At 38.5% G+C, this 24,596-nt stretch overlaps 1 protein-coding gene across 1 annotated transcript in view; it reads right to left on the reverse strand.

The window, feature by feature from the left end:
* LOC117003938 overlaps nt 1–24,596 on the reverse strand; it is a 73,793-nt gene that overhangs the window by 31,497 nt on the left and 17,700 nt on the right. Inside the window, exons 13-43 of the mRNA XM_042779783.1 lie at nt 24,064–24,182; nt 22,681–23,054; nt 21,635–21,812; nt 20,986–21,170; nt 20,038–20,220; nt 19,812–19,903; nt 19,459–19,637; nt 19,011–19,305; nt 17,911–17,990; nt 17,215–17,395; nt 16,039–16,194; nt 14,696–14,829; nt 14,441–14,599; nt 13,720–13,900; nt 13,048–13,259; nt 12,330–12,518; nt 11,283–11,422; nt 9,744–9,906; nt 9,553–9,639; nt 8,924–9,058; nt 8,426–8,545; nt 7,729–7,946; nt 5,894–6,087; nt 4,426–4,728; nt 3,522–3,751; nt 3,363–3,376; nt 3,066–3,270; nt 2,355–2,516; nt 2,056–2,133; nt 1,339–1,689; nt 399–755 (exon numbers count right to left, since the gene is read on the reverse strand). Of these exons, the coding sequence (XP_042635717.1) occupies nt 399–755; nt 1,339–1,689; nt 2,056–2,133; nt 2,355–2,516; nt 3,066–3,270; nt 3,363–3,376; nt 3,522–3,751; nt 4,426–4,728; nt 5,894–6,087; nt 7,729–7,946; nt 8,426–8,545; nt 8,924–9,058; nt 9,553–9,639; nt 9,744–9,906; nt 11,283–11,422; nt 12,330–12,518; nt 13,048–13,259; nt 13,720–13,900; nt 14,441–14,599; nt 14,696–14,829; nt 16,039–16,194; nt 17,215–17,395; nt 17,911–17,990; nt 19,011–19,305; nt 19,459–19,637; nt 19,812–19,903; nt 20,038–20,220; nt 20,986–21,170; nt 21,635–21,812; nt 22,681–23,054; nt 24,064–24,182 (5,654 nt within the window). The remainder of the gene's footprint in view (nt 1–398; nt 756–1,338; nt 1,690–2,055; nt 2,134–2,354; nt 2,517–3,065; nt 3,271–3,362; nt 3,377–3,521; nt 3,752–4,425; nt 4,729–5,893; nt 6,088–7,728; nt 7,947–8,425; nt 8,546–8,923; nt 9,059–9,552; nt 9,640–9,743; nt 9,907–11,282; nt 11,423–12,329; nt 12,519–13,047; nt 13,260–13,719; nt 13,901–14,440; nt 14,600–14,695; nt 14,830–16,038; nt 16,195–17,214; nt 17,396–17,910; nt 17,991–19,010; nt 19,306–19,458; nt 19,638–19,811; nt 19,904–20,037; nt 20,221–20,985; nt 21,171–21,634; nt 21,813–22,680; nt 23,055–24,063; nt 24,183–24,596) is intronic.

Genomic DNA, 24,596 nt, shown 5'->3' on the forward strand with positions numbered 1-24,596 from the left:
TGAGGATTTGAAAGCAAAACATAAATGCTAGAAAAAAAATCTAGAAAAAAAATCCCTCATTTTGCAATAGTCATTCTTTCTAATGTAGTCGGTGAAGTTAACTGGAAAAACCAAGGAAATTTTATTTTGATATAACCCTCACAGACCAGGAAATGTATTTTGGACAGAGTTCAGGCTAATATTGTTGTTCAGCCTTAGAGGGCAGTGTCAGCCTGCAAAGGCAGCAGTCAGCAAAGGCTGAACTGATCTCAGTCTGCAGAGAGCACCTGGGAACAGGATGTGTGACATTGCCTTTGTCTAATGCTGTGAGACAGGTGTCCCTCCCCAGCACTCCAGCTAAAAACCCACAGGACCTTCATTTGATCCCCAAACTCTCTTTAAAAGCTTCCCAGAGCTACCTGTAGAAGTTGACATTCTGTTTCTGTTTCCAGTGTCCAGTCAGCTTTATTCTGGACACAGAAGTCTCCTCTGGCCCTCAGTCTGCATCTGCCAGCCTGCAGCAGGAAAATGCCCTCTGTGGTGGAGTCAGTGGCTGCAGAGAACAGGACAGAGTTTTCAGAAGGCAGCCCCAGCTGGCTGAGCCAGGGAAGTGAATGCCTGAGCATCCCTTGGAGTGTATATTCTTGCTGGCAGGAGGTGTCTATCTGCACATCCACTGCTCTGCCATCACACTGCAGGTTCATTAACAAGCCCACGTTGCAGATGTTCTGTCGAAATGAGCCCCCCAAGACTGCAGCATGAGGCAATCCCATCCTCTGTAACAGAAAAGATTACATGGTTTAGAACACACACAGTAAAGCAACTGCCTTCCTCATTTGTTCCTAATTCATGGGAAAGCATTCCTTCTTTCTGAAACAATCTGCTTTTGGAAAGAACCACACAAGACAGCTTGTTTCATAGAGAAATCAAAAATTTCTGAAAATTCTGATTTCTCTATGGTGAAAAACTTGAAAAAAAATGGGAGGGGCAGGGGAAAGAAGAATAAATCCTACAATAAACTTTTAATAACTAATGCAGAAGAAAAAAAATCTTAACCTCCACAATTCCAAACTGAAAGGGCATGCTTTTCACTTTTAGGACAAAAGTTTATTTTAATTAATAAACTATCATTAAGCAACATTTTTATGGCAACAGCTGTAACATCTACCATTGTATTACTCCAAATTATCATCTTCAAATACACTTCCCCCTCCAAGTGCTCTGACTCATTGCTCTGCCAGAACAACTTTAATGACCAAATTTGGCCTATCCATAAATGTGTCAGGAGACAGTTTTCTGTGACTCAGTGATCTGAAATACACAGACTGGAAGGGCATGCAGAAAACAATCTGGGCTTACCTCTAGACTGACGCACTTGTTTCTAAAAGCAAGTACCCATCCCGTCTCATTGCTTGCCAGGCTCACTTCCCCATCAGCTTCCAAAGTGCAAGGCCCAAGGACAATACCAAGGATGCCCTTGTACTTGTCACTTCTTATGGCTAACACCTTCAGCTGGTTCTCTCTGGCAACTCCCAGAGAATGAAGTGAAGACAAAGAATGCTGGAAGTCGATTTCTAAATGAGGATGGGTGTTAGTGGTGGCATAGAGTTGCAGGCAGGCAAATACGTCATGAAAAGAAACACGTCCAAAGAGGATGACAGTAAAGTTGCTGGTAAATATTGATCCATTCAGTGAAACTCTTGCTGGAGTCTGAAAAATTACAGAAAACTGTTGTCAAGTTTGCTTTACTGTCAGGTCACATTCTGTTTTTAAAAGCTTGTATTACTAGAAGAGAACTGTTGCCTACACTATTTTGTATTCATCCTCTATAATTATAAATGCTGAAACAAATGGAGAGATGGACCCAAATATTTATTTTGGAGTTCCATAATAGAAATAACAGGAAGAAAACCCAAACCAATAATCAATGGAGTGAAAATATTTGAAATTGCATACAAAACTTCCAGAAAGCTCAAATCCACTTCTAAGTGTCTGACACTTCCAGTACTTAGATTCCCTTCATGGTAGTTAAGATACTATGATGTTGAGAGTAAAGTTTATAAATGAAGACAGTACCTCAAAATGATGAAATGCAATTGCACCATTGCAAAGGCCAGAAAGTTGTTTGTTAGCAGATTCTCCACTGCAAGCAACCTGTTGATGTTGTCAATAAAAAGCACATTCAGAGTATGAAGAAAAGCAGGGAGGACTAACATTCAAAGGAGCAAGTCACAGGGCTGCTTTAAGGATCAAATGGATGAAGGCACCAAAAGGTGGGTTTAGGATTAAGCACTACAATTCTGTTTCAAAAAGATGGACAGTTGAGTGTTTAGTGCACTAAATATATTACAATATATGGCAGGATTTCTGCAAACCTCTAGTACATGTGGAAAAATATCCATCAGTCCTCCCACATCATGGTGAAGTGAAAGAGAAATTTCCATAGCAGTGCCAGTGGTTTTCTTCTCTATTTCAATCTTGAGCTGCTCTGTCTCCACTGTGGTTGTTATTCCCACAGCAATCTTTCTGGAGAAATTCTATGCAGAAAATAACCAAATAATGGAAAGAAACAAACAACAACATCTCAGTAACAACTGGGAAAGGCAGAGGGTGTTTCACAGTGCTTAAGCATCATGGCCTGTGTCAGGGCAGCAGCACTGGTAAAATCAAAGTGCAAATTCATCAAGGCATTCTCATTTCAAATAGGGATTGTAGTGTTATGCCAGACCTAAATGCAGTGTATCAAAAATTTCTTCTGGCTCCAAAATATATTGAGAGTATTCAGTACCCTGAAGGATTTGAGCCCTCAGGCACAAACAATCAAAGCACTGGAACTACTAAAAAGCAAGGTAAAGGAACAGTTTAGAATTCTTTCTCTGCACACCTCTGTGTCTCACCCTACCACAGTGGTTGAAGCCACCCAAATATAAGCATGTGAGTGACTTGAGCCTTTCAATGGATGTCTGAGATAGCAAAGTATTTGAACCCTTCTTCTATGGAAAGATAATCTGCAATGCAAAAGAGCTGTAACATTCAGAGATCTATAGCAGAAATGCAGAGAGAACAGTGGCCAAGCAACACCATACCAGGAATTGTGGCCCATAATGCTCCTGTGGGTCGGAATTTCCAAAGAGAATGCCATGCAAAACACTGTTCTGCTCTTTAGCAGCCTTCCAAAGGATGACCAGATAAATCCAGTAGCAGATGCAAGCCTTAGGCCTGCTGATCCACTTTCCATTCATAGGGGAAAAATAAAATTGGACAACACATCTGTTCATATGCAGTAAAGCACTTCACTTAGATGAGAATTGAACATAGTATCTCATTTAGTCTAGATTCAGGTCCAAAAGTTCAGATGACAGGTCCACAGTATGACAAAGTACCAGAAAACACCTTTCTTTCACTCAGTAATTCAGTATGCCGCAAAAATAGAGCAGCTTCTATAATAAATATATACAGTGCACAGGAAAAGTCTAGAGTTATTATATATACAGAAATTGTCCTGTCAGAAATTAAACCTTCACAGGCAGAACTCTTCTTACCTCATAATAACCAGCAGCTTCCAAAATAAAAGGGATCCCAAGTTTCTTTATCTTTGAGATGTTGTGCTTTAAGATCACAGATAGCTGGGATGTTGGAGGTTCTGTGGCCAGTCTGTCCCCCTCAAACACAGCAGCAATCCTTTCACTGCCACTCTGCAGGACTATGGCAATGGTGTGATTTCCTGTGCCATGCTCACATGTGACAGTAAGAATACCATCCAAAGGTAACCCTATTGACAGGGAAGGAAGTAAAATCAACACAGCGTGTCTGGGTTGTCATTACAGACTACAGAGATGTATTATAGATCAAAAGAAGCCTTCTGTAGTTTTTCATAAGACACACCTTTATTTAAATTGTGATGACTTTACTGATATTTATAGAAGGACATTACCTACCACATGAAAATCATGTTATAAGGACTGCTAAATTAAAATGTGCCACACACTTTGGAAGTCAAGAATTTTCCTTTTCCTAATAAAGGATATTTATCAATTGGTATTGTGTCCAACTCCAGTAGTCAGCTGTCAAAAAGATTCAGAAAAGATTTATTCTGTCTGAAGGAACCCATGCAAAATTACTGATAGCTCCAGTTCAAGAAAAACCACAGCTTTGCTTAGAAAACAACATTTGGCATAAAACTTTACTTAGAGGAACAAGTCAGCTTAGAGGCTGCACAAGGACACAGACAGAAATCATTTACTCTGAAGTATTTAAAAACTCTTTGAACTATTTCTGTGTCCATTTTACTGTATTATCTCAATAATATTAAAAAGATGCTTCTAAGACTAGATCACATTTTGTTCTGGTGTGAGCAAACGTAAGTTTTCTGTTTCCACTGGTCAGTAGTCATTTAGATAAATTCACCTTGTTAGACCACACAGGGAAGTCAGATTTTCTTCCTACCTGCATTTTTTAAAAAGTCGATATTATGCGTGAAAGAACCACTGACTCTGCCATGCCCATGATCCACGACATTTAAAAAATCTACAGAAAGAGCCTTCTCATCCACCTGGAAGCTGGCGAGCCCCCTTTTCTTCTCTTTACTCAGTTCCAGGTGGCCATTCAGTCTTGCCTCCACTGGGATTGCCTGACTGCCATTCTGAACAATGGCAATGGTGATGTTGTGCACAGTGGTTTTCCCAAACACATTCCTGTTCCTGACACGCAGTCCATACAGTTTTTTGTTGACCATCACATTGATGCTTCCTGTAACAGGCACAAATTATTACTGTGAAGAGAGATTCTTGGGAAAGACATAACCACAGTTTTAGAAATAATGTATAAACTAACCATTTCTTTAATACCAGGAGGAAGTAGAAGGATTGCCATTTATTATACTAGATAATTTTGTCTAATCTAGAGAGCAGTTCAGTGTGGAGGGTTTCTCCAGTAATGAGTGTCTGTATTTAAAATAAATTACATAACAGTATTTCTGGTAGCTGTTCCTTTTTATTCATCAAGCTGCTTGTGCCCTTAGGCCATGTACTATACTGCACTCCCTCTGAAGGAAACATTATAGATGGATTGTGACCTACTACTTGTGTAATTGCAGGCTAAACAATCCCTCCAGAGCTCTGCAGTGACCTACTCCACCCATGGAGCCATTCAAAAGAGTAGGAGTCTCAAGTCAGCTCTCTCATTTCAGAAGAGGAAAGAGCCACCCACTATTTCCTTTAATCCATGAAAACATTAAAAATCCCAAACTATGTTAGTTGACTGAAAAGTACTCTCAACCCTATGACCAGTGGTTCATTTTGCATGCTAAATACTCTGCTCTGCATTATACAGAATCACAGAATGGTTCAGGCTGGGAGACCTTAAGCCCATCTTGTCCCAAGCCCTCTGCCATGGGCAGGGACACCTTCCACGGTCCCAGGTTGTTCCAAGCCCGTCCAGCCTGGCCTTGAACACTTCCAGGGATGGGGCAGCCACAGCTTCTCAGGACAACCTGTTTCATTGTCTGATCACCCTCATAAGGAAGAATTTCTTCCCAATATCTGATCTAAACCTGCCTTCTGTCAGTTTGAAGCCATTCCCCATTGTTCTGTCACTCCAGGCCCTTGTCCAAAGTGCCTCTCCAGCTCTCTTGGAGCCCCTTTAGTACTGGAAGGTCTCCCTGAGCCTTCTCTTTTCCAGGCTGACAGCCCCAGCTCTCCCAGCCTGGCTCCAGAGCACGGGGGCTCCAGAGCAGGGGGGCTCCAGCCCACTCATCACCTCTGTGGTCTGCTCTGGACCCCAACAGGTACACATTGCTCTTCTGTTGGGGGCCTCAGAGCTGAATACATTGTGCAGCTCAGGAAGGATTACATTAAAATTAAGAAGCTCTCTTAGGTAACTGCATGTTAGAACCAAACACAAAGAAACAGAGTACCATCATGAATGTTGTTTTTGCACTTCAGTAATCCATCCAGAGAAAGGAGATGAGGTATGGCCTTTAATCCAGTAAAAGTGTGTTGGACTCTTCCATTTACGGACAGAACAAAACCAACTTTCTGCTCCCTGACTCCCATGAAATCCATGTGAAGCCTATTTTCATTCAGCTTCAAGTCAGAAGATAACAGAAGTCTAAAAAGACAGACATAAAAATTGCTAGTAAGATATTATTATGGTTGACTCAGGATTGTCAGGACACCTCTCCTCACTGAAAGCAGGATCAATGAGAGCAGGGTGCTCAGGAGTGTGTGTGGTCTGGTTTGGAGTATCCCCAAGTATGGAGACTCCACAAAATTTCTGGGCACTCGTTCCAGTGTTGTGAATCAGGCAATCAGATGCTTTGCAGTCAGCACAGGCTAATGTTTATAAACATCACCAGATGTTTATAAATTCTTCAGTAAAGCTTCACAGATTGGCAGACTAATTTTTCTTTAAATTTCTTGAATGTTTTTGTCATGGTTCATAGTAAAAGAAAGAGTTGGAGAGACATTGAGATGGAAATTAAGCCCTCTCTGTCACAGTATGAAATATCACTTTGGTGCTGATTTAAAAGCAGCATTCAAGAATTCAGCTTAAAAAATAATCCTAAGGGCCACCATCATTTGAGTTTGGTAAATGAACCAACAATAATTCTTTTCATCTTGGCCCTGAATTGAACAGTGTTGGAGAAACATGGCACGGCTTTTTTAGGGAAATCTTCTGGAGCAACAAAAAGCTCGATTTTCAGTGGTATAAGATTGAGACACAATTTTCACATTGCCTTCAACAAACTATCCCACTTTCTAGACCCAAGTATGCGACACAAAATACCTAAAAGTGAGGCAATCACTCTAGTTTTCATAGTGTTGGAAATCCTTCCTACAAATTGGAACCCTGTTGAAAGACAGATGACAAGTAAAACCTCCGTGAAAACTCACTCCATGGGAAGAACAAAACTACATAGTTCAGGGAAGTAAGATTCATTCCATCAGTCAGCAACTGAAGTCTTTACAGACTGCATCCTTTTAACTGTGCTCCAGAAACATTCAACAGTTTATTTTTGTTTGTATTCTCCCTGTAAACCAAATCCTAAACAAATCGTCATTCCAAAAATTTTAAGTGTTCTGTTTTCTTTCCTGTGAACTGCAATAAATTGCTCTCTTATGGCTTACCCTTTAAACAAATTAATGCACTATTGGAAGCCCAGAACTGCAAGGAAACTGCAGAACAACACAAAATACCCTTCTTGGAATATTTTATCTTATTTTAATGTTACTAGCAAATCTAATGTGCTTCATCTAAATTGCAGTAACTTCTGATTTCTTTAGCTCTTATTTCCTCATTCTTGTTATCCCATCCAGCTGGTAAACACTGGGATCTTTGCAGAAACAGTAAATTCTTCACTGCATACTTTTGTATTTGTGAAATTTGAAAAATCAACTGAAACTTGGGAGGACCAAATTTCTGTTTCTCACCTCTACCACCTCAGAACTTTCTCCAACACTTTAAAAACCTTGTAATAAACACTGGGAAGTAACCTTTTCCAATGGCTTAGTTTGCACGATCTGTTCACTCAAAGTTCTCTATACAAAGTCCTTGGAAAGCAACTAGAAAACATTAACACAACTTATACCAACTTATGAAACAAAAAGAGCAGAAGTATTTCAATAATAGGGATAACACTTGGACTGGCATTTACTCGGTGGCCTTGCTGCAGCCATAGGAAAGTAGTTACATTTAAATTTGTATCCCAGAACACTCTGAAGTTCTCAACCAACATTCTGATTTCTTTACCTTGATGGAAATATTTTGCCCATGAGCTGGAACCGTACTGATTCTGGATTTGTCAGGACTGTCTGATGGAGAAAAGCTCTCAGGTCAACAGTTCTGGCATTCCTCCTGTTTTCATTGTTCACATCGACCTCCAGCACCAGCATTTCCCTTCCATTGGAATGAAGGTGAAGAGAGCCATTGACATTGTTTTCACCATAACTCTTCACAGCTGCCTGGGCCTGCACATAGAGAAAAAGGAGAACAGGACATTAAGGACCTCAGATATACACAAATACTGAAACATCAGTTAGAGTCATAAGACTGCAAACAAGTCAGGACAGGACAAAAGTGGAGAGAGGAGTTCTTAGGTCTCATCTTTAGTTTAGTTCTCATCATCTAACTCTAATTTTATTTGGCAATAAATTAATGGGTAAGGTAATGGGTAAGTGATCTCCCTGTCTTTACCCTGTCACAACAAAATGTGAGCTACATTGAATTTTAAGTACAATTTAACTCGACTATAAGGATTTTCTGAATTTCAGCCAAAACACAAGCCAACTATTCCAATCCCATGCAGCTATCTAGTCAGAACAAACTCTAACCATCAAAAGTTAACTGTTTCCCTTACAATTTACACCTCTTCACTATAGTCATTGAGTGTATGAACTCAAAAAGCTTCAAATTCAAACAACAACACTGGAATTACGAGGGGACTGACCTGTGAAGACATGTTCTTGTTGGTGATGACTTTTACACTCACACCACAGTCAAAGTGTTCCAGTTTAGTCTGCCTGGAAAACAGCTCCCCACTTAGGCTCATTGCTTGTGGAAACTCAAGCTATTTGACAAAGTAAAGTATCAGAACATTGCAATCCCCCCAGTTGCCCCATGTGATTTAATGACTGAATTTCTAGCATAAAGTGTGTGATGCATATAAGCAAATGTGTGTATCAGATTTCACCAGTTTTATCCCAGGATACTGAAAAATACATTGAAAGCAATAAAAAAGGTCAATGTGTGCCTTACAAGGTATTAGTGACACAAATTATTGATACATAACTGAATCTGCTGAGATACCTACAGTTATTTGTTGGGCCAGGACTTGATTGGATTAGGACATTTACCAGCATCAAGTAATTTTAATTCTAAAGACAACACAGTAAAACAGTCACCAAGATATACAAAATAAAATACCAAAAATTAAAACCACCAATACCTGGAATGAGTGTGTCACATCCATGTGTAAAAGATGTCTAAAATCTGCCTCACTGGATTTGTCCTGATACCTCCCTAGAAAACTGAGAACATCTTCCTTATTCACCTTTAAGACAGTCTCAAGCTCATGCTTCACCTGTGTGTTAAGAACGGGAGTAAGCAAAGTGCAAAATGTATTAACCCTGTGTATAATGAAAGATCAGAGAAGTCATCCCTAGACATCATGAAAAATGAAAGAGTTGCAAGCTATTATGTTTTGGTTCAGAATGAAAAACAAGAAATGAGGAAAAATTACTACATTTGGTAAAAAAGATTAATAGATAGAGCTAGATAAGGCTGAGAATCCTGAATCTATTCTATCCCAGTACTTGTTTTATTAATAACATTCATGCATAATAATAGTCTAAAAATAATATATGAAGTATTCTCATCATGGATTATTACACAACATATTATTATACAAAATTAAAGAGGCACCAAGGACATAGTCACCCTCTGAACATTTTGGTTGCAGCAGCTATGTGGCAAGAAACTGAAGACCTATAGCAAGTGAGGTCTGAAAAGACAATAAAATGTAAATAAACTAGTAATGAACATCTCCTAACTGAATCTAATGGAAAATTTACTCACATTTTGATGATTTAGAGTTAAAATGCACATTTCAACATCTTTGGGGAACATGCTGTAGTTATAAGGATGAGTTAAGCCTGCACAGATCTAAAAAGAAGTTTGAGAGAAGGAACATAAGTGATATGCAGTAAACCACTCATTTGCAGGTTGTTTTGGTATATCAGACTAAAGGAAGTTCTTTGATAACTCACATAGGGGTTTTCAGGTTGGTAACCAAGTATAAGAGTCTGAACTGTTTCCTCCACCCCATTTATCAAAACTTTTGTTTCCATGAAATAGTGCTTTTGCTTTTTATCAACAGTAAATGTCTCCTGCAGAAGGAAGCTCTGCAAAAAGGGCACTTTAAAAGGATGCCTGGAAAAAACGCAAGAAATAAACAGTGTAAAAGATCTTAATAGACAACTACAAAAAGAAATCATGCAGAATTCAACCTGAACTCCAAAACTACCAGTTACCACCAGGGTGTCAGGTATAGTAGTAAAACACATAGGACTGGACATTTACGAAACTACAGAGCATAATTACAACTTCATACAAACTCCACACAATAACCTGATATTTTGAGAGAGTTTCCATCCTGAATTTGGTAAATGCCTGAAAAGGCATTGGAGGAAATGCTGCCTTAAAATTCTGAAATGCATAACCAGCACATACACCTTCTACATCCGTATGGCCAAGACTTCATTTCAAACAGGGACAGTGTCCAACAGCTCCTGGCAGTTTGAAAATCTCACCTATCCACATTTTACTGTTTCTGTAGTAACAGTATCTACATGCCAAGAATCCTGTGCAACAGATGTTCAGCACTACACAGCTCTAGGAGTAGTTTACTACTTTAGTGTAATGTTTTATGGACTTTATTAAATATTTCTGCAGTTTTTACAAACTTAGTTATTACTTACTCAGACCTCTTTAAAAGCAGACACTGGATTGCCTTTATGCATGTTAGAATATCTGGTACAGCTCTTCATTTACATATTTTTTTGCTGAAAAGATACCTCCTCATGTTTTAGTTATCTCTGAGTTGCACAGTGGTTCTTAAGGCAGCCTGTGCACTCCTGTTGGTGCTGCTGTGCGTCAAGAAAGCTGAGATTTCTCCAGAGGTGATCCAGATGTCTCTAATCTGAGCACACATTTTTACTAAGGCCTTTAGGCCAGGCTTTAGTAATGGATAATGAAGAGAGAAATTTCAGGGACAGCCAACATGTAGGAGCAGTGCACTCATTCTCATCAGAAAATGGAAACATATTCCAAAATCTAAACAAGACCATTTGTTACATGTTTTAAGAGGATACCTCTGGCTTTAGAATGGCTGTATAATGCCTAAGGACTAGGAAAAAGGCACATGGATGGCACAGAAGATCAGATCTGGGTTTTGGAACTTCTCACCACATCCAACTTTGGACACACCACAAATCCTGCTATTTTCAGGAAAGGAAGTTATGCCTGGCTGAGTTGCCAGCAGACATGGCACAGCACACATGGTCTGTTGCCTTTGACATCTTTTCACTGTCATGTCAACAAATAGGACAAAATCTAATGGATGCAAACAGCCAGCCCACGAAACTGCTGTGCTTGAGCAAGTTCAGGGAGCCAGATAGGACAAAGAACAGACTTTATACATGTGGCACTCTCACTTTGTAAAACCCAAAACATTTCCTAAGAGCATCAAAATGCACATTAAACTTAGGCCAGAACATTCTTAGAAGACAGAAATAAGAATACTAAACCTGAAATGGAGGGTTGCACGTTTTTGATAGAGCATCTTCTCCTTCCTCAACTCTTTTATCTGACCTTCACACTGCAGTATGACAGGTGGGCTTTTATAATCTCTCCATACAATCTTCACAGAAAAGTTTGTCTTCTTAGGCTTCACTCGGATCATGAGACCAGAACAGAAAAGGGCAATTGCATCAGATTTAGTGCATTGATATTCAAGAACCTCAAAATGGAAACCATATTGTTCTACAGGCTGCAGCAAGGCTGTCATTTTACAGAGCTAACCACTTCTGCTGCAGTTTAAGTTCAGATCTCCATTAATCTCTCAGAAGATTAAAAGTGCTATCAGTAGAAAACCGACTCCAGCAGAAGACAAATGCCCCTTAATGTATCATTTGAGTGTCAACTACCTCCAACATAAGCAACCTCTGGTACATAAAAAAGCAAACTGGATTTTCAAAGCGTGGAAAAAGCATTTTCAAAGCATGTTTAGAAAAACACTTTTAAAGACTTCCTGCAAGGTGTGAATGGACCAAAGTAACTGATCAAAGTACCTCTTTCGAGGAGAAACTGCTGATTGCCCTTCCTGTGCCGCAGACATCAAGCAAAGCAAAAATTATTTTAAGACTGGAAGGGATGTAGAGATTAAAATAGCATATAAACCTGTGCTGTTACCATGCCCACTAGCAGGCAAGAGATTCTGATTCTCTAGCAGGAAAGAGATTCTGATTCTCCAAGACAATAGAATGTTCTGCGGCTGTCATACATCTGCATCAGGTTGTGAGCAATGACATCTCCAGCTCTCTCTCTAGTCATGCTTGGCTCTCTTCACCTTCTCCTCCCTGACTGACTGACTGGACTCCCTAATAGGTGAGAAGTACTTCAAATTATGTCACACAAGTTTTTGTTTTCTTTTTGAACCTAGATTTACACTGCAGCCTTCAAAACAGATAGAAATAGATGCAGTACTGGAAGGGTTTAAGTTTCAACACTAGCAATAACATCTTTCAGGAAGAGAGTGCCGAGTTAAAAAGTTGCTTTTGTTTTTTCTTTCTCACCATTGGCAGATTCTGATAGCTGGCTGTGAAGTTAAATTCCTGTTTTGTACTCTTTATCTTAAAGCAGAGAAGTTTGGCTTGATCCTTATTCTCCAAATGAATCTCATTCTTCACAAGCTGATTCCACAGAGAGATCATTTCACTATAGCTATGCAGAACATTTCTCTCAAGATGATTAAGTGTGGATGCCTGAAAAACAAAGACATTAGTCTGGCTGAGCCAGGACAAACAGCATTCCATTGTGCAGCAGCACAGCACAGAGGTGACAGAATGATCGTTTACAAGAACTATTAGAAATCTGTGCCATCTTTTCCATTATCAAAATACTCCAAATTACCATACAGAGTTCAAAGTTTTATTTTATCTCCTCCAAACAAGGGAGAGACAAAAAGCTAAATAGTTGATGCACACTCTTTTCTCATTCAAGAGTGTTTCTCACATTCCTCCACAATTGTGCCTGAAGCAGAAGTGACCTAAGGAGGAAAAGATGATAAAGGAATATTTAAATCATAAACATAAGTAAAATTGCATAGTGACAGAAGTCTACCACATTGCTTAATGCACAGCAACTATGATGAAATCTGTTTTAAATCTCTACTGCATAGCACAGTCTAAAATAAATTAGGAGGAAGCTTAGAAACCATAGAGTCAGGGCATAGTGATAGCACAGAGCTCTGTCCCCAAAGCCATAGACTCTGTGAAGCACCATGTCACCAACCTGCAGGTATGTGGTAGCTGGTGTGTAAATGTGAACTTTTCCTTCCTTCTCATTGCCTTGATCTTTATAGAATAGTTCCAGTACAAGGTCTTTAATGGAGAGAGCTTTTCCAGCTGTCAGCTCAGATGTCAGTAAATAAGCAGAATGCTGAGGCTGGTGCAGTTTGTGAGCTGCGTACAGATAGAGCCATGGGGTGTCTATATGGAACCCACCTGCAAGGAACATATGTTAAAGCTGACAGAAACATGGGATTTCAAACTACCTGGATTCTAACTCCACATCAAGGCTGATAAGATCCAGGGGTTCCAGAATGAAGCTTAAAAGCTACTATCAAACCTTTTCCAATTGCTAAATCTCTGGGCTGTACATAATGAAATTGATGTCCCTCACCAGTGTAAATGGAACTGCTGGAAGAGGTCAGCCAGCCAGGCTGTGACAAGTTGGAGATTTTGAAAACTCAGCTAGACAAAGCCACAACAGATGTGATCTACTGCTAGAAACAATCCTGACTGAAGCAGGAGGCTGGACTGGACAACCTCCAAGGTCTCTCTCTTCCAACAAAGATCTTTATCATGCAGTTGCACTCACACAAGCTGCTCAGAAAAAAACAGGTAGCAGCTTCCAATACCTACTTTTCTAATCACAGAGTGGAAATGGTTTGTGGTACTTCACCTTCCCATTTCTTCAGGCCATTTCTGGATGCATCCTTCCACTGCAGCCCAGCCACAAATGGTACATGGTCATTATACTGCACCTCAAAGTTGGTACTGCTCTGCAAATACACCTGAGAGGTGTGCAAGTGCTGCAGCTGGGTTCTATAATTCACCTGTTTTTCCAGGACTTGCATGGTAAACTGGAAAAGAAGTGAAGCAAATTTAAATAAAAACAAGATCTCATTTTCAGGGCTCTATATGTTACACACAGAAACAGGAAGGTCACAGCTTCTGGCTTTGCACATTTGCCATTCACTCTATAGATTTTCATGCATGCTCACAAATAATATACACTGAGGTTTCGTTAATATACATTTGTTACAACTACAGGAGATTAAAAAAGAAAAATGCTGCAATATTGTGAGAAATTATAACCTGCACCCTCCTTCCACATTGTGTCAGCAAAGCTGCTTTCATAAATCTCTACAATCATTTTATATGAGTAAACACTAACTCTTCCAGTATTTGCGAATTTATCTTCAGGCAAATGTCAGAGATCTGTGTCTCTGGGCTAAGACCTCACCTAGCTCAAAATTATTAGGTCTGGGTACTTGCCTTTTATTATCTGTACATACCATATTTACAAAAAAAAAGGTCATAATAAAAAAATTCAAAATCATTCTTTGTCTGTGTGTTAAATATTTGAAGTGAAGGTCTTGCTTTTCAACCATCATTATTACCTCCATGAAATAGCTGACTACAGATGAACTAGAACTATTCTTAAAGGCTTGGCTGATCAGCAGTTTCTTCTTGTTGTTTATTTCATCCCAGTGTTTCCCATAGTTCACTTCCATCTGGGAGGAAATCCAAGATGCACTCACTTCATGTTTCAGGTGAACCTAAAGAAGAGGGCATTGTCTTTTTGCTGTGAACTCTGTCATGTTGAGAGCCCTGAGTACAGGTGACCCCAGCACAGAGCCTGGCTCAGCACCCACCTGGTGGCTGTAGGTGGGGGCCTGCACACAGTGGAACTCATGGCCCAGCTCTAGTCTGTACAAGCCCTGTGCACCCGTCTCCACTTGAACCTTCTGCTGCGTTCTGCACTCGTGGCATGGGGTTTTTGATTCTCCTGCTCAAGTTAAATCACAAAGTCACCTATTCACATAAATCAGAATTAATCTCTCAAAATATTAATAGTATAAATCTGTCACTGGCTTCAAGACTTCTGTTTTTCAAAACATCAAAGTGAGATTTGTCTATTTTTACAGCTATATACTTGTTGATTTATCCCAGAAATCCAAAGGAAAGCACAAACTTCATCACTTAAACAGAATTTTACCTGGTTGAAGTAAAAGCACCACAAACTAATCACGATCAAGCTTTGCAGATTTGTTGGTATCACACTATATTTGATGATTTTCTGCTACCACCTAGCTCCCAACATCGTGACATTACACAATGTTTCATCTTAAAAAAAAAATAAATTAGGAACTTCCAGCCCTTCTGGACAGGGAGAATAAAATTAAAATAATGAATCTGAAGTTCCAACAAATAAGTAGGATTACTTTTTAAAATGAAAAATCCAGTACTTCTCCAAGGAAGAATTTGCTGACCACTTCAGGTGGAATAGTTGCCAAATTGGGTTTAAACTAAAGTGCAACTATGCTCCAAGTATCTAACTTCACAATTACACAGCTATAGCCAGACATCTTAAGGTACTTTTTAAGTGTTCAGGTATGTTTTGATTGATGTTTATAAAATACTGTGATCAGCATGCCATTTTTAGCAAAATTATGGGGTCATGCCTGTTTAGATTTAAGAAAACTTTATTACTCATATTGCAACATACTCTCTGAAGGTGCAACAGAGTTAGCGTAAACATTTATGCGTTTATAACATTTATCATGATTGGCTACTACAAGGATTCAATACTTTGATATAACTGCACTGATGTCCATGTGCTTTGTTCCACAAAATTAACACCAAGAAAGTTGTATATTGCAGCCAGCTGCTTCCTAGAAACCACCCCTTGTGTTACTGAGTGCATGTGCACAAATATCTGAAAACACAAATTAATTAGAAGCAATTCCCACTGAAAAAGTGATTTTTAATCAAATTACGGATATGCTTGTGAAAAGCCCATTTAAAAAAAATTGTTTTTATATGCAGACTCAAAGAGTAAAGTTTGTCCAACTGAAAAGAGAAATTTATTTCAAGTTTCAGATCACAGTTTAAAAATTAACTAAAATCTTTCTATTGTGTTCTAAACACAGAGGAAAATCTTGTAGGAAAAATGAGTAATACAGAATGCTTTTACTTCCCCTGTTTTTCAGTGTACCTAGGAGTCCATATTTTATCTGCAGACCATGAGACCACAATCCCTCATGCTGCTGGAGAAGAGCAACGGCGTGAACTCCAAGAACACCTGGAAGATGAGTCTCCCCTTCCAACGAATATTGTCTCAGCTTATCATTAACCTTTTTCTCCAGAAGTGCTACAGAAAGAAGAGAAATGATTATGCAGTGGTAGAACTAGTTACTTCAGCTAGTCAAAGGAATAGTACAGTGGGAAAAACCAAAAGGGCATTCAGGCTCTCCACCATGAACTCCCTGTATAGTGAACAGATTAAAAGACAGAGCTGGATGCTCAGTGTCTTTCTCCATCTCCACAGACAGCCTGCAGACCACACCTCTCACAACCTGCTTCAAGATTATTGAAATGCATCCAGCTAAGACTGCTTCTCAAAGGAAATAAATTCAGATAGATCTTTTAATTAACTAAGACCTAACATGTGAACATGTGGATGTTCACCTCTACATAAAGTCAGAGCAAGGCTGTGGTTTTGCAGCAGCACAACTTGTGCAGCCAAGTTCTCAGGTGCTAGGAGTTTGAAATCACACCAGAACTGGTGTGGATGCAGTCACTGGCAATCCATGTGAAAGCTAAGGATGAAAACTTTAGCAAAAAACAAAATAGCAGCATTAACCCTATGACATTTCAGTCAAAAATGAGAGCCTTAGACATATATTACCGGCTTATTTCACTGTATTATTTTAATTTTAATGTATTGATGTTATACAAATATCAAGGCTCTCTTTCTGATACTTTTGCTTGTATTTTCCTCTTAGCTTATTTGTGAGAAAAAAGTCTTCAAGATTTTTAGAAAGACAGGTCTTAAGAGACATTTAGCTACAAATACATATCTCTGCATTGTTTTGTACTAACAAAAGTGAAAAATAGCTGTTGTTTTTTTGGCATGCTTATGTTAAATAATGCCTTATATCTTATTTCCTCCACTCTTTCCAACAGTAATTCAAAACAGACTTTTATTTTAAGATTTCTTTTATTCTGAAACATATGTATTTGTATTAATTTATGCAGGATAGTAATCATAAAAAGCAGTCTTTATGGATTTGAAAGGAATTTTAGGAATAAGTGTTCAAAACCAGGCAACCCTAACAAATAATGGCTCCAGAACTTGCATTTATATGGCAAATACTTACTGTCCTCTAACCTGAAAGAAATGCAGCATCCTTCAACAAATTATTCAGAGACACTGAAAAAGCTATCTTCTTGCCAAGCTGCTTAGTGATGTTTCCTGACAGAATGATAGGACTGCTTTGCTTTATCAGCTTTACCTCCAGCTGGGTCATGTATCTCTGCTCTCCACTCAGCATCTGCAAATCTGCCATTCCCTAGAACAAACAAACAAACCAAAAAACAAACCCCACACCACTCAATAACATAAGTTAAGTTTTAAGAAAGCAATAGTATAGACTTGGGTGCTTCAGAAATGAGATGAGAGGAGGAACAAAATACATGTTTTTCTATACATCTAGCAACAAACTGTCCACATGCCACAAAGCCTAAGTCTTGCAATTGGTGGATTTGTTTTTCCAGTTACACAGAGGTCACAGTGGTGCAAGATGCTATTTCCTTCAGCTTCTGCTGGTTTTAGGACTGAAACCACTATGAATGTTGCAATACCAGGCCAGGAATTAATAGGGTGTTACTGAAAATATTGGCAGTCTCATAGAGATTTAGGTTGAAATTTAGCACTGAGTTTATCTCAAAAATATATAATAAGAACTGTTCTCTGATGGATTACTCACAAAAATGTTTTTAATACATGTATTTACACTGCCTTTCTTTTCTGTGCTTTTGTGTAAATATTCATCCTAGAATGAGAGCTCATGAAATGCAAACATACCTTAATGTAATACACATCTTGGTCATCCACTATCAGCTCCAGGTGTCCAATTCGGGAATTTTTAGAAAACTCAATCCTCCCTTGGAGAAAAAAAAACCTCTTTATTTTTTCTTTACTGGTGATGCTTCATAAGACTGTACTTTAAATGATAGTTATTCTTTTTATAAGCAATAGATATTTATTATTTTTTAAATTTCTCTATATCAGCTCAAAGGAAAAAAGATCAGAATTTGCAAATGCATTTTGCAAAGTCTTCAGAATAAACTAGTAATTTTGGAAAGGATGTTCTGAAGAGAATAATTGAGAAGAGGCAATGAAGCTGTCTCCAACAAAACCAGCTTAGTTCTGGAACTGATTTATACACGTCCTTTAGGGCTGAGCTAAAACTTCAGAAGTGTTGTGCTGTGGAGACATTTCATTGCACAGTGTTGGTAAAGCTGTCTTGCAATCCATTTGGAAAAAACCAGGATTTTTAAAAAACCCAAAAAACTGGAAAATTCTGAATACATGATATGGTAGAATACATCAACACAAAACATCACTTGACCAGTACACCAAAGAAGCTGAAATATGTTGTCTATATCATTACCATTAATTTATCAGTTTATATTTCCTCAGTGGGTTTGTAGATTCTGTGTTCTATGTTACATTGTGATTAAAATGTTAATTCTTTATTATAATGCATGGCAATAGCATAGTCAGTATTTCATTGATTTAGCAACACATAACTTCATCTCATACCTAACAGAACACAGCAAATTGAAACAGTAAGGCAAGTTCAGCATATATAAAAGATGTCAGAACAGTCCACCATGTTCGTTAGCCTTCATTTCATCATACCTGGCAACAGCTTTCTTCTCCAACATGACTTTATGAACCAGGTACTGAACCTCTGACTGTGCAAATATAGTCTTAACCCAAATGCAAACCCCACTGGGAATGGATGCTACCTAAAGCAGTAAACTGAACATTTATCACATAGTTATGTCATTTCAGCATTAGATTAGTGAGTGAAATATACTGGCATTTCTCTGTTAACTGTAATGAAGTTCTCCTAACTGATATTAGCTGATTATCAGGCTCTTAGTTGAAAAACCTACCATCAATCTCAATTTTTTTCTTAGGTTGCATAAATAGGATCCTGAATTTCTTCTGTGGGACACTAAAACTTAGGTCAACACCAACATCTCTTTTCAAGTCTGACTTTGGAGTCCCAGCAAAGAAGTGGAAGACAGCTTCACTTGGGATCCATGAATTCTCCTGAAAGAAAGAAAGGATAATCACACTGTTCATTGGCACACCATTTACAAAACAATCTCTTACACTAAGACTTCTGTAAGAGATTGTCTGTGTGCTGTTCACAGATAAAAAGAGTATGTACCTCCTATCAGCATTAGCAATTTGTGTTCAACATATCTTCCCACTATATTGGGAATGGAATGAATAATGATGTAGAGCTTGGAATCCAGAGGGTTGAATATACAGTACTGATACACACCACTCTGTCACCAGAACAGCAAACTGAAACTAAAGCCAGAGTGAGTGTGCCAGTGGTACCTGAGCTATGTAGTTATAGGCAGCTTCCAGCACATACTGCTGCAGACCTCTGTCTTGCTTAGTTAATGTCACAGCCACTCTCAAAGGTCCAGTGAGGGGGAAAACCAAACCACTGGCCGGGTCAGGATAGGACATTTCAGAACACAGCTGCCATCCAATAATCTCAGACACTGGTGGAAGACAACAGTTGAACATTCAGTTAGAACAGCAAATAAAGAAAACATGAAAATGAACATTAAACGTTTTAGAAATAATATGTGAAAAAAGAAATTCTTCTGAATAAAATGATTTATTATGGATATTTCAGAATGCTTTCCTAAGACAAACATAATAGCTGGACTCACCTTTCTCCCTAGTGCAAGATCTGGTTTCTCTGTGGTCTTGGAAGACATCTATATCTTCTGTCTCATCCACCACTCTGAAGTACAGTTTAGAGCTACAACCAAGAAATTTGAACAATAACATAAAACCAATTATGCTAAAGTTACAGCAATATTTAAACAAAATCTTCAGCTATATTCAAGAAAGTTAACAGTTACTGTTTTTGAAGATGCCCTTGCTTAATCTTACCTGAAATTTATTATCTCCATAGATTCTTCTGGAGTGTTCAAGAAAACTTTGAGCTCTTTCCCTTTTTTCACCTGGATTCCCCCATCAAGACTAGTAGATGTCCTCATTCCTGTTAACCACTTTAGGCCAGCTTGTCCCAGAGTCCCCATAATTCCCATTTGGACAGAAAGCTGGACAAATGCACTGTTGAAAGATTCATGTAAATATCCTTCTATGAAACGCAATTTCTTTTCAAAGAACTTTATTTAAACCTCTTCAAGAAATACTCAGCATTTGATGCTGCAATACAGTATATTGTATTAAAATAATGAACTATTTTGTTTCAGGAAATAACTGAAAAGATTGCATGTACACCAACACACACTTTCTAACATGAATTATAGCTTTACTATATCTCCTAAGAAGGGGATTTGAATGCAAATTTCAGCATGAAATATTAAGAAAGGGAAAGCAATTAGAACTGAGTATCACAGGGCAAGTTTCTCTCTGTCTGTACAAGCACTTAGTGAAGTTTGGTAACATATTCAGTATGTACAAGCTAAAATAGCCAGATAAGGAAACACAGGGTTAAATCCTCCACTGGTTTGTACATCCATGACCTGTAACAGCATGTGTGACCCTGAGAAAAATCCACTTGTCACAAGTAAAGCATTCAAAAAATCATCTGCATGCAAGAATTCAGGAGTTTGATTTACAGATAGAGAGGAATAGTCAGCTTAAACCTGTACTGGAATAACACAGCAAGAGTTCAAAATTGGACAGACAGGACAGGAAAGCACTGCTGCCCTTACACCATGGCAACCATTCAGCAACAGAGGGCTGATGGCTGCTTTTGTTCTTCAGCAATCTCCTAATTAATAAATAGGCATTCACACAAAACTTTCACATCAGGAATTGCTACTTTTCATCAGGGACATGTGAAAGGGACACATTTGCAGCAGTTAATACCTTGGCTTGATATATCCATTTAAAAAGACATTGGACTGTTCTTTGAAATCCGCATTCCCTTTGATTTTTATGTTGATTGCTGCTGAGGCACTGACTGCCAGTTGAACAGGAAAGCCTGAAATTGCTGGAAACTGCAGTTCTTCAGTGGCCAAGCTCATCCTTTTATTAAACTGGACCTCCTGCCCCTGTGGTAAACAAAACCCAAACAAAACCCAGAATTTTATTTTGCATAATAAAATTAGCATTCATAATAGAATTTAGTGTTCAAGAATTTTTCCAGACATAACTTTTGACTGTACCTGTCTATTGTAAAAGTGTTTTTACCTGAGCTGATCTGAGACATAAAGAAAAAAGCACCCCAAAGCCTGCCTATGGTCATGAGTCAGACATCAGTACTACTCCAGTTAAAAAAAGAATTTGCATTTAAGTATGGTTGGATTTGAATGGGAGAAGCAAGAGAGAAGAACCATCAGACAGCAGAATAAGTCTCTGCCTAATGTATTGAATGCTGTTTAAACCAAATATACACTGGTGTCTTTTAGAGTTCCATTTAGAGAAACAACAAGTAATATTTTGTATCTTTTACATATCTGTCAGAAAGCAATTTCTCAAGATATTTACTTTCAAACAGAAAAAAAGTTCCTTTTACCTTTAGAAGTTTGACAGCCAACTCAGCCAGATTTAAGGAATAATGCTTCATTTGTTTTCTAAAATCTTCACAATCTAAGAAGCTAAGTTCATTTCCAAAGATTTTCATGCTCAGCTCACATTTCAGCATCTCCTTTCTTACTGTTCGCTCAGTGAACTGACATGAAAAAAAAATAAATTAAAGGGGATGGTGTTATTATTTCCTTTCAAACTTAAACAATTCCTCAATGCAGACTATGCTATTAGTAAATAAACTTAGTCTCCCTTTCACAAGTACTTTGGAGACCACTTAAGACACTGAATTATTAGCTGTTCTTTCCAGCTGCACTTCAGCTCCATTGCCCACAAGCTGGGTGTCACTATGAACACTGGTCATGTCCAGTTCTAAGATGACAGGCAAAGGAGAAGCATTGCCATAGATACCCACAAACAGATGAAGACTTGAAAAATACAATCTCAAAACAACATTAGGGATGCCTTGATTGCTCAATAAACTGCTAGAAAGTAAAAACGTTACGTTTTCTGTCCTTACAATTCTGTAATACCACATCAACATGATCATGAGTTTACTTTCTAAGAAACCCTAAGAAGATGAGTCCAAGAAGAGAGATGATCTAAGACAAACTAAATGAATCACAGCCCCTGTGTTTTCCAGCTAATACATCAGCAATTGAAATCACTTCTCAGAGCTTTCCTGTCATGTACATAAAACACAGCTCTCTCCAAAAATAAGTAAATTTATAAGCATCAATGTAACATCTGACATCAAACTGGGAAGTCAGATTGCAAAAAACAGGACTCAGGAACTCAACATCAAGCAGCTGTTTACAGTGGCACAGCAGTCAATAGGCAAAAGGATGTCAGCATAAAGGGACCAGAGCTCAAAAATAATGAGAGGAAGCTCAAAACACAGGCAACATAATCCCATGGCTGAGTGTCATTGTTTTGAGACAACAAAACAACCTAAAAAACCTCTAAGATCTGGCTCTTGGCTGCTCTGTATTTTCTGCAGCTGTTAATACCTCTGAGAGTGAGCAAAGAAGTCACAGTAATCCAGAGCACTTGTCCAATGTGAGATGGGGCCCTGGCTTCCACTGGGAAATGTCATTAATTTCTCCAAGATCTACAGATTCAGTTACCTTTTTGACTAACTCATTCATCTTACTGTATTTTCTACCAAGACAATTTTGGTTTGTTTTTCTCAGCTTTGGCTTGCCAGACTTGCTCACAAGATGATCAGTGTGACTATATCTCTTCAAAGTTGGGTTCCTTTGCTTGACTTTCTCTGCTGCTTCCACTGGGGTTTCCGACTTGTGGTTTCCTTCATTAGTGTTTCCAAAAAAATAGTCACTGAAAGTAGAAGATTTCGGCCCAAAAACCTTCTCCATGAGAGTTTCAGCATTCTCCAGTCGTACACCGACCTAGTGAAAGGCATGCAGCAGTGAAAAACCTAACAGTGACACATACAGGCCACAGCCAGTTCTAAAGCAGAAAACCAAATACACAACCAGGTGTAATCAACACAAAAGATTTGCCAAGCAAGATCACAGTAATCTACAAAGTTTAGCATTCTACTTCCTTCAGCATTCAATACTGGATATTTCAGTATTAAATCTCCCCATAAAAATCAGATATGTAAAGCTCAGCCCAAAATAAAAATCCTTTTTCATTCAGGTACTGCGGTTCATTTACTCCATGATGGGCCAGAAGGGGATACTGCTATTTTGGCATGTTAACAACAGTATTTTGGCTGAAAACACTAACACGCCCTTCTAGTGCTCTGCAATAAGATTCTGTTTGGAAGATGCTTAAAACAGAATTACTAACACACGTAAACCAAGGGTAAGCGGCACTGAAAGAAAATTTTGTTCCCTTGCAAGCTTAAACTTGAGATCTGAAGGCTACATTGCATATTTTCTTTCTTTCATGAGCACAGTGTTACTTGGCAGAGCAGGTAAAGATGATGAGGTCGCAGGCAGGTCACTGAAATGTTCCAAGCACTGGATACTCAGTGGCACTAGAACAGTGACTTCAGCTAAGTACAAATGAGTCTATCTCTGTATTAAAGGGTACCCAAGCCAATCCATTTTCCACTGTACAACAAGAAAACGAACCTTACTATGCTAAACAGGAGCTAGAGCAGTGTCTCAGGAAGCACTGATTTTAATGTTTTATTTAAATCAGCAAGAGCTGAGTATAAGTCACTTTCCTAGTGCATGGCACTCGCTCAGTGACAGTGCTTTTATATTTACTAAGCTCATTACATAGAGGACTCATGAGTCTGGGGCAACTGTGCTACAGCAGTGAAAAGCACATTTTCTAAAGGAACTGCAACAGGAAAACAGAAAATGCTTTGTGCTTCAATATACCAAGTGTCACTTGAGGAGGGGGATTAAAAAACTCCACAATAAAAAAAATCCATAAACTTGCCTCCAGTAGATTTATAGCCTGTCCCATAAAGTGAACAGTCAAATTTGTCATGACTGATCGTGGTAGATAAGATGTAGGAGAAAAGACCACTGATGCTTCCACATTTGCACCTGCACCAGCTGCAATGGAAAATAGACGTCTGTCAGTTGGATATCAGCTGTTCTCATATATTTCACAAAATTCCATAATTCCTTGGAAAACCATTACTCCACTCAATAAGAAGATGTTGAATGAAACATTGCCAATAAGTGAAACTATTTAACTTTTTAATACAGCAAAGACATTACTGTAAGTAACTTCCATTTACTGGAATTCCATATTAACTGGATATTACTGGGTATTATCTCACTAACATCAAAAGGAAAGTATTTATAATACGTAAGATACACACTGGAGGAAATGGACAGAAAATCAAAATGTAACTCTGAAAAACATCATCTAGCATTTTCACTGAAGACAAATGAACAGATTATAAAACAGGAAGGAACTAGTTTGAATCTTTTCTTATACCAAGGATACACAGACATGAATCA

This window comes from Catharus ustulatus, chromosome 16 (genome assembly GCF_009819885.2).
Source record: "Catharus ustulatus isolate bCatUst1 chromosome 16, bCatUst1.pri.v2, whole genome shotgun sequence".
NCBI lineage: Eukaryota > Metazoa > Chordata > Aves > Passeriformes > Turdidae > Catharus > Catharus ustulatus.